We start from the raw sequence: 12,083 nt of genomic DNA on the forward strand, positions 1-12,083 counted from the left end.
TAATGTGCAGAGCTTTCACATTATATAAATTCTCTGATTAACACTTGTAAAACAGTGGTTAAAATACATACCTTCCTCATAAGAATGCAGCAAGAATTTGATCAGATACTTTCCATTAGAAAATTTAATTTTACTTAAGCAAAATATTAACATGAAACTTGTATGCAGCAACCAAAATTTTTGAAATATTTTACCATAATTAGAAACAGCAGATACAGAGCAACAATGCTGAACTAATAAATGAGGTAGTTTAAATAGAATTTCTTCCCTGCAGAAGCTTCTAACGTGTATGAATGCACGAATGTTCAATATTTTGATACTGCTTTAATGAACATAAAAAAGAGCAAACTGTTCTGTGTACAGCAGAACTAATGAAGCACATTCTTCTAAGGATATCCAGCCAATAAATCCAAACCAGCTTCCTCTGCATATTCTTCAAGGCATCTTGTCCTAATACCCTCAGTACTTCCCCTTCATATTGCCACAGTACTCTCAGCTCCTGCTCACGTCCTACCAGCTGAGCAAAAACCGATTCATGTTGTGCCTCGTTCCAAGTCACACATACTATCTCCTTAACCTAAACAGCATGGATAACCATGAGCTCTTCCTCAAACTCTTCTCTACCCAGAGCACTAATTAATTTTAATTCTTCCCTTATTCCATACATCAATTCTAATGATTCCTCTATGAATTTATTAATCAGTGAGACCTCTACCTCTCCACCAAATCTAGCCAAAAGTGGCCAACAGGCTGAGGATTTACTGCTTATGATGAGGGGCTTACACAGGCAGAATAGCTGTATCAGCCTTAAGTGTAGCTCTATTTCCTTAAGAAATCTTCCTAAAAATAAAGATCATGCATTATAACTGAGCTGGTATAAACCGTCTTACCAGAGTCTTACCAGACACATGTACATTAAAATATTTACCTTTATCATACAAGATTAAGATTTTCAAATTAAACAACTAAAGCAGCTCTTTCTCCCCCATGCCCTCAAAACAATCAAATAAGTCTCTGCAAAAATTCTAGAAAACGTATTCTGAGACTAGATGGCTGGAGGAGTCTCGTACAGTGGAGACAGAAATGGCAGAGCTTTGTTTATGCCTTATTTCACATTTGATAGCACTGGCATGCTGGAGATTAAAATGTACAAGAAGCAGGTAAGCCAAGCACACACACGTAATCATATCCAGAAACATAACCTCTGACATGAGCTGCCAAAAGCAACACAGTTATCAATTCTTGAGAACACACTTACAGAACTCGGTTTGAATCAGAAGCTTTCTTTATATGTGCTGCACTGAGATGCAAGGAAATGAAAAGAAAAGATAAAGGAAACATTAAAACAGATTTCAGTTTTAGAGGGAAAAAATGCATGGGATACAAAAAGAAAAAAACTTGAGGTTTTCCCCTATTATTTTAAAAGGTACTTACTGTAATTAGGAAAGCTTAAAAAGTGAAGACGAGATCAGGCTAATAAAGTGATGCATCAAAGTTTAGAGTATCTTAAGAGATCATTTGGTTAACAATTCTATAGAAACTGTATTTCAGATTTGAATTTTTTTGTCTTTTCCCTACCTAACTTTGTTTATTTGAGAACTGTCAAGATGGAGTTCTAATAAAGATTAAAGTTTGATATTTATCTGGCATGTACAGAAATTCAAGGTGATTAGACAGGTCACTGATTACAGAGTGATAGACTTTATTTGCTAACACAACTGGGAAAGTAATTATACCCACTATGCACTGATTCTATTAGATGCCTTTCATTTTTTCTCCAAATCAAACTAACCTACCAGCTTTGGAGGATTCATGTTCCACAATACTAATGCAAATCAGCAAAAGGCAAACTAATTGAAAATCTTCCTTGCAATTTTAAAGTAATGAGAAACATGTTATACAGTGTATTCTTCTGACTTTATGACCACAATACTATGAATATCAGGTAATACATAATTATTATATAATTTAGATTTTATAATACTGTATGCAGTATGACTTAGGTCTCACAAGAAAGAGACCTAAGTTTCTTCCTTGGAACTCTTTAGTTGTTCATAACATTAAAAATAAACCAAACATTGCAGCCTCCATACAACAGGGACAACAGAATATGGCCCTTCTGCCTCTGCAGCAATTTGCTCCTGTGCCTCTACTCAGGTCCCTGAATGCCCAGGAAAGAGATGGCAGGTGAATAAGGAACTTCCAAAGTCTATGAGGTACTTGAGCTAAATTAATACTTTCAGAAGTATTTTTCTACAAGTCATTATACTGTTAAAATCAGTACTTACTGCACCAGAACTACAGATACTAATAACTTAGCAGTTAGTAGCCTGAATCAGGAAACATAACTTTAATTACCTATCTGCAGTTTTGTTCATTTAAATTTTAAACTTTCATTTCAGTGTCATATTAGGTTCTTTTTTTTTTTTGCATTTAATTCCTACTTCAGAGTAGAACTTACTAGATTATATTTAAATATAAAGCATAACTAACTAATTTACCAAGAACTGATTTCATAAACAGATAACAAAGAGAACTTCATTTTCTTCGTACTGTTCTTTTATATTTAAATTCTACTTTGTTCATCCAAGAGAAATGTTGATTTCCCTAGCTTATTCTCCATTTGAACTGTGAGTTGCTAGCTGATTTTAAAGCATATTAATTAACAAAAATAATTCCTGGAAGAAAGTATTTGAACTGAAGTAAGTCAATAGACAACATAAATGCATAGAGAAGTGGGTCTGTCTTTCTTGGCTTAATCTACCATTCCACTTTCCAGAAGCAACTAAAGCCAGATGTGAATAATTCTATTAGAAACCATTCTCTCAGGAAATAATGACTACTTATTTGAAATGAAATTTAGAATTGCATGTTAATGAAATAAATGCATTTAAAACAGGAAGATGGTAGTTCCTTCTCAAGCAGTCACTTATTAGATTTTTATGTGTAAGTAGCTGAAATACATTGGATACTTCTGAACATATGGATATTTCTGATACACATCATCAACAAAATAACTCAAACAGTGACCTAAGCATGCTCTTGTATACAAGCCCTCATGTAATTTTACATGGCTTCACCTCTGAACAGTATAGTTCTGTTACTTAATTTGAAGTTACTCTAACATGATTACTTAGTTTAAAGCTGACCCACCTATGTCTATATGGGCTGCAACTTCACTGCAAAGCAACATTCTAGAAGATCAACTGATGTCTTAAACTTTGCCATACCAGGTCTTTGAAGTGAAAATCTGAGATTACTGAACACTGGGCTTTTTTACATGGGGCACAATTTAAGTAAACGTCTATGCAAAATAACAGAACTATAGCAATCTGAAAATTCAAAATGTGTACTGACTTACAAATGTTTTCTGGACATAATTTAAAAGCCTCAAAGGAACGTGTCCTTAAAAGAAGAGGTCTTTGGAAGGATAATAAATAACCTTTATTTTCAAGGGGGCAGAACACTGCCCGAGCATGCAGAAGATAATGTTCTGAGCTCTGATAACAGATATGTCCTGGTGCTATTCCTGTCACCACAGATCAAAATTGTAATCGTAACTGTGGATTTTTAAAGCTCTATGTGTAAGACAAAAAGGATTTACCCTTATCGTGAGAGGAAGTAATTACATCATGAGGGAAAATATAACTATACAAAGAGTTTCCAAGCATCCGAGTATCAGATACTTAGCATAAGTGCAGGGGAGAAAAGTTCTGAATTGGAAGAGGATAAATACAAGGGAAGATGTTAAAGTCACCCTTATTTCTAAAAGTAAGCCGTGGTAAAGAAAATTAAATATTAAAAAAATGAAACATAAAGGTGATGACAGAAAATAAAGTGAGACCTACTGGTACCGGGATTTGTCCTTTAGAGAGTTTTTTCTTGAACTGCTCCCTTCACTAAAATTATCTTCAACCTCTTCAGATTCCAAACTGCGATTGCAGCTCCGAATAGTTTGAAAGATGTTGTTTGCTGTTGATTCTTTTTCTGGATTATTTAAACCATCTTGGCCTACTCGTTGCAAGAAATTATCTTGTCCGCTGTAATCTGAAACAAACTAGAGATATCTAAAAGATTAGCATAGTAATAGATAGGATACTGTGTCACCTACTTCTCACTGGAGAAATTTTTATAAGAATTAAGAATATTTAATATATATTTCTGATTAGCTCCTAATGGGATTTTGTACCTACTTCCAATCCTAAACGGACTAAATCACTGCATAAATCAAGTAACATAAGTTACAATAACTCCTGAAAGCTTCTTAAAAGCCTCAGTCTTCATCTTCTTGTGTAACAGCCATTTTTCTTTTAAAACCAAAATGATAAAACTCAAAGGAATTGCTTCTTTTCACAGAGGAGAAGCTTGATCCACTGAGCTTCTGAATTCCATTTTTAAGGAACTGAAAACCTTCCAATTCCCAATGAGTTAAGTGGAAGGTCAGAGCATTTAACAGGAAATAGTTACATCTTTAAGGATTTACATGCTTACTTTACCAGAAATATAAACATGCTCCTCTGGTACTAGTGTTACTTTCTCAGTACTCCAATACTGAACGAGGTATAAACAACCAAATCTAAATTGCTACAGTAACTATGGGCATTAAATTGAGGTCCACGTAACTGAACAGTCTGGTAACAGTGGTTTAGAAAAGTTTACTTAGAGGATGCCTTCATATAAAAGAGTAGATAATATAAAATAAAGCACTGGATAGCTATGAACATAACCTCTTAGAATATCAATCTCATTTACCTCTAATGTTTCATCCTGGGAGTTATATCGTGGACAGAGTCTGATGAGGCTTGATGCTCCATCCAAAACTTCACAAAGCTCTTTTAAAAATACACCACAGAAAGGAACGACTTTACAGCCTGGAATATTGAGTGCCCGGCTGACCACTTTCCTGTATTCAGATGATGACTCATGCTGTGCCATAGCATCTTTCAGACTTCGCATAGTTTCAATATCGGACTGGTCCATAAATTGCCACATTTTTAAAACTTTTCTTGACCTATTGCAAGAAGAGATCACGATATTTATTAAAAAAATTAAAAACAATTTACATTCAAGTTCAACACCCGCAGCATATATGTAATAGAGGGAATTATCATCATTACTGAGAAATGAATGAATGAAATCAAGCTTATTATTTTTATGAAAATTCTGGGTAGTGGACCATTTTCCCCCCTTTACATTATTAGAGAACAAAACTGAAAAGGAGGAACAAGCAGTCTGATCTACTGGAATAACATTTGACATTGTAATAAAAGCCCAGCTGCATAAGACATACAAGCAGGCTTTCTAATATTTTCGTTGTGTCATTGCCTTAAATTTATAAGGGCCTGGGAAGAAATAAGTAAAGATTAAGGAAATGGCATAAAGATAAACCAGATGGTTTATTACAAATTCCTTTAGTTGTATTACAAATAATCCATGAAGTTAGCAGAAGTTGTTGGGTTGTTTGGGTTTTTTTAATTAAATTGATTTAAAATAATTTACATTGATTTTTTTCCCATTTAACTCACAAAATAAATTATTTATTTTGATGAAAACAAGTAAGTCAGGACCATGTTCCAGCTCTCAGGCACCAGTGCAGTGCTGCACATGAAAAGAATCTTTGATTTCAAACAGAATTAGCTCCTCATGCTCCCCGAGGACTGCAAGTACCGCTGGGAGTTCTCTCACCTTCTGAGCTGTATGTCTATGCAATGATATGGCCTTTCTACACACCCCTGGCCCCAGACATACCAAAAGGTCTGTAGAAACACTAACAGTAGAACATCCCCAACCCCACTTTCTGTACCTGTCCTGGAAACATTGCTAACCAGCACTAGCCTTCCTCTCCTCTCTTTCCCTCGCACTGTGCAGATGCATTAGAGAGAAAATTAAGCTCTTAATTGGCTTTGCATTTTTCCTCACAACTTCCATGGCTTGGAGACTGTGGATGCATTCTGCTCAAAAAGACTCCCCACACCTATGAGTATTTCAAATGTGGTTTATATATAAAAAATGTAAACAAATAGCTCAATGAGAATCCTTACTAAAGCAAAAAGAGCAACAATACACTTTAAAGCTTTGTTACACCAACACGATATACCAAGAGGCTCAGAGCTAAGAGCTGGGAAATCTGATCTTAACTCTCCCCTGTTCAGTCCAATTTGCTGCCATCTGAACTGCCAGTGCAAAGGCACTGCTTTCCTGCTCACCCGGCCCCCCCCAAAGCTGCAATTCTGTAGGAAAGCTAGCAACAAACCGTCTTTAACCTCATACTCTGTCTTTCTCCTGGAGACACTACAGGTCTGGCTATGTAAACACCACAGCAGCATGAGGTCTCAACATCAAAGTAAACTGAAGGGGTTCAGAAAAGAGGTTTAGCTGTTTGTTTGGTTTTGTTGGATTTTTTGTTGTTGTTTTGGGTTGGTTTCAGGTTTTTTTTACAATGTAAGAATGACCCTTTTAGAACGATTATGTTTCACTTGTGTTCTAGAAACTCCAACCCCAAGTTACATTAGTTTTGGTTGATTAGATAAACCACAAGTGTTTTCCCATCTTCTTTTCACATTTTTAAAATTTCTGTTTAATAAATAAATAAATTATGTTTTCTAATGTAACATACTTAGCATGTACCAGGAAAACCGATGACTTTTCTAGAGCATTTTGGAAAAAACAGCTTTTAGCATGCTTCATTTTTCCAAAAAGGGATTACTAGAAAGTCACAGGGTGAGATGATGTGATTTAGCCACAGATTTCTGTTTAGTCCATTGTTCTCCAGAGACATCTGCTTAACAGAAGCTGCAGCGTAATCTATCACTGCAAAGCCATTTACAAAAAAAAGTTGCCAGTACCTTAGCCCTGCCAGAAATTCCATTACAGCATTGTAGTTGCCCATATTCCAGCAGCATTTTGCCACATGTACTAAATATGAGAAGACTTCTCGTTTCTCCTCCATAGAACCTGCAGTCAAGATCAGCCAGGTAACCCACGAGCTCACCTTGTAAAATAAAACGGACAGTACAGTCAGCCAAAGCAATGTCATTTGGAGCATTCATGTATACTTGATGGATAACATGGGTTTTTTTGGTTTCCTTCTGTCAGGAGGGTACCAGTCAAAATTCTACTTATACACCTATTGCCAAATCATGTATGCAGTGCAAACACACCTTACTCACAAACATACTCACATTACAACAGTAAAATCATGAACTACTCTAGAAATACTTTTAGCAAACAAAAACCCTATGGTATCCTAATATAAGATATTCTGAATATGCTTTCAGGCCACATAAGAAAAAGCTTAAGGTAGCGCTGATTTCTAAAGCTGCCAGAGATCTGCAGTGTAAATTCTCATTAACATAGCTTACAAATCTGAGCCTCATGCTGAATAACCCTTGTTCTTACAACATGGACAGTGAAAGTTGATAAAATGGAATTTTTATTTTCACTTAATTTCACAAAACTGGTAGTTGTATTTAATGTACAAATTTGCTAATTCCTATATGCACTGAACATTTAAAATAATTCACATTATCTGTCTGCAAGATCACAAATGAAGTAAACAAAAAAACCCCTGCCTTCCTAAGTGTGACCATACTACCAACTTCTGTTCATTGATTAATTAATGCAAGAAGCAGAAATTAACTTAGTACATGATTCTGTTTGCATTTAAACAAATAAAAAAATCAAACCTTCATTTCATCAGTGTGCAGATTTTCTTTCCAGTTTGTGTTCCCACAACATCCATAAAAAGTAGCTATATTTCACATGGAAACCTAATTTAAACCAACTGCTCTTTTTTACAATATGATTCCCTGGGGGCTTGATTTTTGTCATTGTGTAAACACTTAGGAAGCAATAAACATGATTTGTTTACTGACACCAAGTTCCAGTCTTTGGTCCTGAAGGATTCGAGTGTTTACAGACAATACCAGTGTGAGGAGAGGCTTATAAAAATTAGAAGATGTTAGTTAACCCCTCAGGGGGCATAGACTTTTATTTAAAAAAACCAAGCATGCGAAATAAAATGTAAGGGCATTAGTACTAACAGGGAAAAAAACCCCACTAAAAATATATAGGGCTTCCATTTATGCAAGTCTATACAGACACAGTGTTCAGAGCCTCTCACTCCTGAGGGACAACAGCCAAAGAATATGAAAAATCTAAGTTACTATTTAATCTTCCTGATGCCCAAATCAATCAAGAATAATAAATGAGAAATGCGCAGATAAGAAGACAAGCCATAGCTCCAATATATGCAATGCATATGTGTGTACAAAAAATTCAGATTTTTAAGACTGAATTCCTGAAGAAATAAGGTGATAAAATAATTCTGTCTTTCATGCAGTGAGGACATACTTGGGAGTGCGTACTACGGGGATGGAGATGCTCTAATGGGATGTGAAACAGGGGACAACAGACCCGTTAAGAAACAGTGTTCCACCTGCTCTAGCCCTCATCGAACAACTTGGGTATGATAGGCAAGAGCTGGAAGAAACTTGCTTCAAGTCTAGTGAGAATCAAAGAAAACAGGTTAACTACTGTTTCAGTAATTACTGTACATTTTTATAACTAACATGTAACAATAGAAAAGATTAGGAGCAGAAAACAGGTACGGAGGTTACAAGTAGAACAAGTACCAGAGTCTGATGTTGTACATGTAAACATGCTCAAGAAGTTTTCCCAAACACAGCCTTAATGCACTGCCACTGCAGAGGCCACAATACAACAATAAATAAATAAAAACTATTAATATTGGCTGCCCTATACAAGATACATCTAATCGCTGCACCAGCTCTGAATGAGAATTTTAATTTAGCTGAAATTTTATTTGAAGTTCTCAATTGGTTATTTCTAAATGTAAAAACTGAATCAACAAAGAAGTGCATACCTGAAGAACATGAACGTATGGAAAAATACAAAAAAACCCAGAGTGCTGCATGACACAGGGGTCAAACAAGGGCAAAACAGACTAAAAGGTAATAAAATAAATGCATTAAAAAAAATCAGAAATTGTGAAACAAAACAGTTAAATCCGTGATTCAAGGTTGGCATAGATTTGTTTGTATATGCTGGAATCAAATTACATATCGGTTTTGGGTATTATTCCCATTTTCCAGAAATGGCTCTGTTAGGGAATGCAAACGCTAAACGTCCAATCTCACAAAAAAATTATTATTTGTTTGGTATGAAATACCAAGTGTGGTAATGACAGTTTGATTAGTATGTGTTTAAACATTTTAAAGGCTAATATAAACAGATCTGTTTTAATCTAAGGTACTAAAGATGTAATGGGCAGGAGAAAACAGTATCAAAACTGAAAAAATGTCTAAAAAGACAATTGAATTCAGATTCCCCACGAAGAAGAAACCTTGAAACTAGGACAGTCACTTGTTGAAATTTTATTTAATAGAGAGTTTAGGACTGCTATAAACAGTTATGATGAACTCTTACAAACACTCTGTAAAAGCAAACAAAAATTATAAAGGTCAGCATGAACAAGCCTTTGCAGCCTCGAGATGGCATATGTATATGTAAGAGCAAAATAAGGGTGCAAAAGGCAGTAGTCTCCCATGAAGTTTATGATCACTCCTCTTGCAGGACAAGAATAGAATTACAGGAAGAGTAGAAAACATTTTAAAAATCTTGCACTAAACAAGAAGGAAAAATAAAGTGCCTGAATCTCTAAATTTTAAAACAGAATGGGCAAAGGCAGATATAAGGGCTTGGGCAGAATCAGGAGACAGAACTGAGCATCTAAAGATACAACCCACTCCTGAAAAATAATGAAAGTGCCTGCTTTAGAAACGTCAGTATTTTCATATTCCCTTGAGATCAGGAAAAGTGTGAGGAGTAGGATGGGATACTTCAGTCAGATGCAGATAATGACAAATTTCATTCGTATCTTTTTATGTGTTGATGAACTTAGGAAACAGAATTGTTCCTCTACATATGCTACAGACTGTTTCGACTTACAGTTCCTTTATGCCACATCTAGCAGTAGCCAGAGTATAAATTGACCTTTCTGATGGTTCTGAATAGCATCAGGTCTCCACAAAGTTTGTCTTTGAATTATTCAGAGACTGTTGGTTGATTGATCAGAATGCATTATACAGCCCCCAAAAAGTGGGATTATGGGCTTCTCAAAAAGCATAATAGCCTGGTACCCCAAAACTGATTTCTTGGAAGGTTTCATCAGTCTGAGACTAGAACAGAGATAATTAAATGCAACAGTGCTGTCAGAAAGGAGGGAGCAGAGGAAAGGAGCTGTGAACAAAGGTCGTCTCCTTTCATTCAGTGAGGTTTTTGCTGAGTGCTATGCCTAACATCTGCAACAGCTTTTCTACTCCTAGCTTTTTTAGTGAAGACAGCTGGAAAGGGAAGAGAATTCAGTCAGGTAACAGAGCTGAGGGGGCATTTCCCGAAAATTAAATGTGGTCCTGGAGCCCAGCTAGGAAACAAACACAGAATTCATAAGCAGAACTAGCAGTTATCCACTTAAAATGCCATGGGGGATTTTTCTTATAGAAGTTTTGAAGGTGGGAGACCTCGTTGAATCAATAGCCTTTAAAGGAGCAGAAAATTGAAGCTGAACCTCAGCTGACTGAGGTCACTTCCCAGCTCTGAACTCCCTGAAGATTTTATTCTACCCAGGCAGATTGAACTGATAGATCCAAGAACTTTATCATGAAGAACAATATTCTAAAGCTCTACAGTAAACGCATACTGGAATAGCTTGAGTATGACATTAATTTGAGATGATTAGTCATAATGGCCACAGATAAAATGAATGACGTACAAACAACACTGAAATGCAGGTAGGTTGAAAGGACTGAGATCTTTAGGAAAAAAATCACATATGACAACTTCGAGGAAACTTAAGTATATTAAGTAAAACATACACTCATTAAACAATACTTCGTAAACATACTATTGAATTTTCTGACATTGATAAATGTGTGAGCAGTCCAGAGTATATCCTCAAAGGTGTGCCTCCATAGGAATCGCTGACATTCTCAAATGACTGTATAGCTGCCACTGGATCCTGAAAATACCTGGTAATGCATATACTACACTTCTGCTGCCTAGGATGCATAAGCTTCCTCTGCACGGACGATATTCAAGAAATAACAAAATTTCAAGATCTTCATTCAAATGAAAGTTCAGAAGTAGGGTTCCTCAGATGCTGTCTGTGTACACGTGAGCTAGGTGCACCTCACACAAAAGAAAAGCAGAGAACAGCTCTGTATATGTACTTAATTCTTGGTGGCTATGGAATTCACCTGGAAGTTCAACTCAAAACCCTGTTTTTTCCACTTTGACAAGCAAGTAATACACACAGTATTTTGGAGCAGCACAGCTTCTCTGTCACTAAAAAGGGGTATGATCTCTACATTCAAAAGGGGGTTCCTAGCAGGGGGAAGAGAGCAAAGGGAAGCTCCGTCCTGGCAGGCTCCGACTTCTGGACACTTCAGCCAGCTGGGTACAGAACGGCACCTCCTCTTCCAGAAGTTCATTCTTGGTTGGCTTGCAGACCTACCTCCCCGGCTGCATCACACCCGAGAAGCATCTAACCTGAAGACGAAGTACCATCAGGTAGCAAGCTCCCTAGTCATTAGGCTGCCGCGACAGAAACACGGGGGCTTCGCAGCTCAGGCAATGCCTGAACTAGCTAGCTGCGGGACCACAGGCAGCACAGCCCAGCCAAAAGAGTGCGCAGCAGTAGCCTTGCCAAGAAGATCAAAATGCACTGCCACTATTCCTCAGAATGAGCAGTAACACTTTTTGGACCTGGGTTTTGTGTTAGATATCGCTTTAACGTCAGATCACAATCTACATATTGACATATTGTCATTATTTCCTTAGTTTACTTTTTTTTCACACTCAACTTACATAGTTCTGTTTGAGTAACTCATTTTAAACTCCCTTCAGAACAGAAATCATCACAGCAAACCTATAATTAGATTTCCGCTGCACTGCTGCTGAGTCTGAAAAGTATGAGAAAATGTATCCTGGCTTCATTACTAGAATCCACACGATTGTGAGACACAAGAAAAGTCATAAATTAAAACACGATCCACTTAAGTTGA

The 12,083-nt window shown here is 36.5% G+C and overlaps 1 protein-coding gene across 4 annotated transcripts in view; it reads right to left on the reverse strand.

Annotated features, from left to right (window-relative positions):
* The window catches only part of PLCE1 (phospholipase C epsilon 1), a 165,165-nt gene that overhangs the window by 39,255 nt on the left and 113,827 nt on the right, over window positions 1-12,083 (reverse strand). For 2 of the 4 annotated variants that reach the window (XM_049809584.1, XM_049809583.1), the window contains exons 5-8: window positions 6,846-6,991; window positions 4,753-5,011; window positions 3,849-4,057; window positions 1,259-1,300 (exon numbers count right to left, since the gene is read on the reverse strand). In XM_049809584.1, coding sequence (XP_049665541.1) covers window positions 1,259-1,300; window positions 3,849-4,057; window positions 4,753-5,011; window positions 6,846-6,991 — 656 coding nt within the window. The remainder of the gene's footprint in view (window positions 1-1,258; window positions 1,301-3,848; window positions 4,058-4,752; window positions 5,012-6,845; window positions 6,992-12,083) is intronic. The other 2 variants (XM_049809586.1, XM_049809585.1) reach the window with 1 other exon arrangement.

The sequence above is a fragment of the Accipiter gentilis genome, chromosome 9 (genome assembly GCF_929443795.1).
Source record: "Accipiter gentilis chromosome 9, bAccGen1.1, whole genome shotgun sequence".
Taxonomy (NCBI): Eukaryota; Metazoa; Chordata; class Aves; order Accipitriformes; family Accipitridae; genus Astur; species Astur gentilis.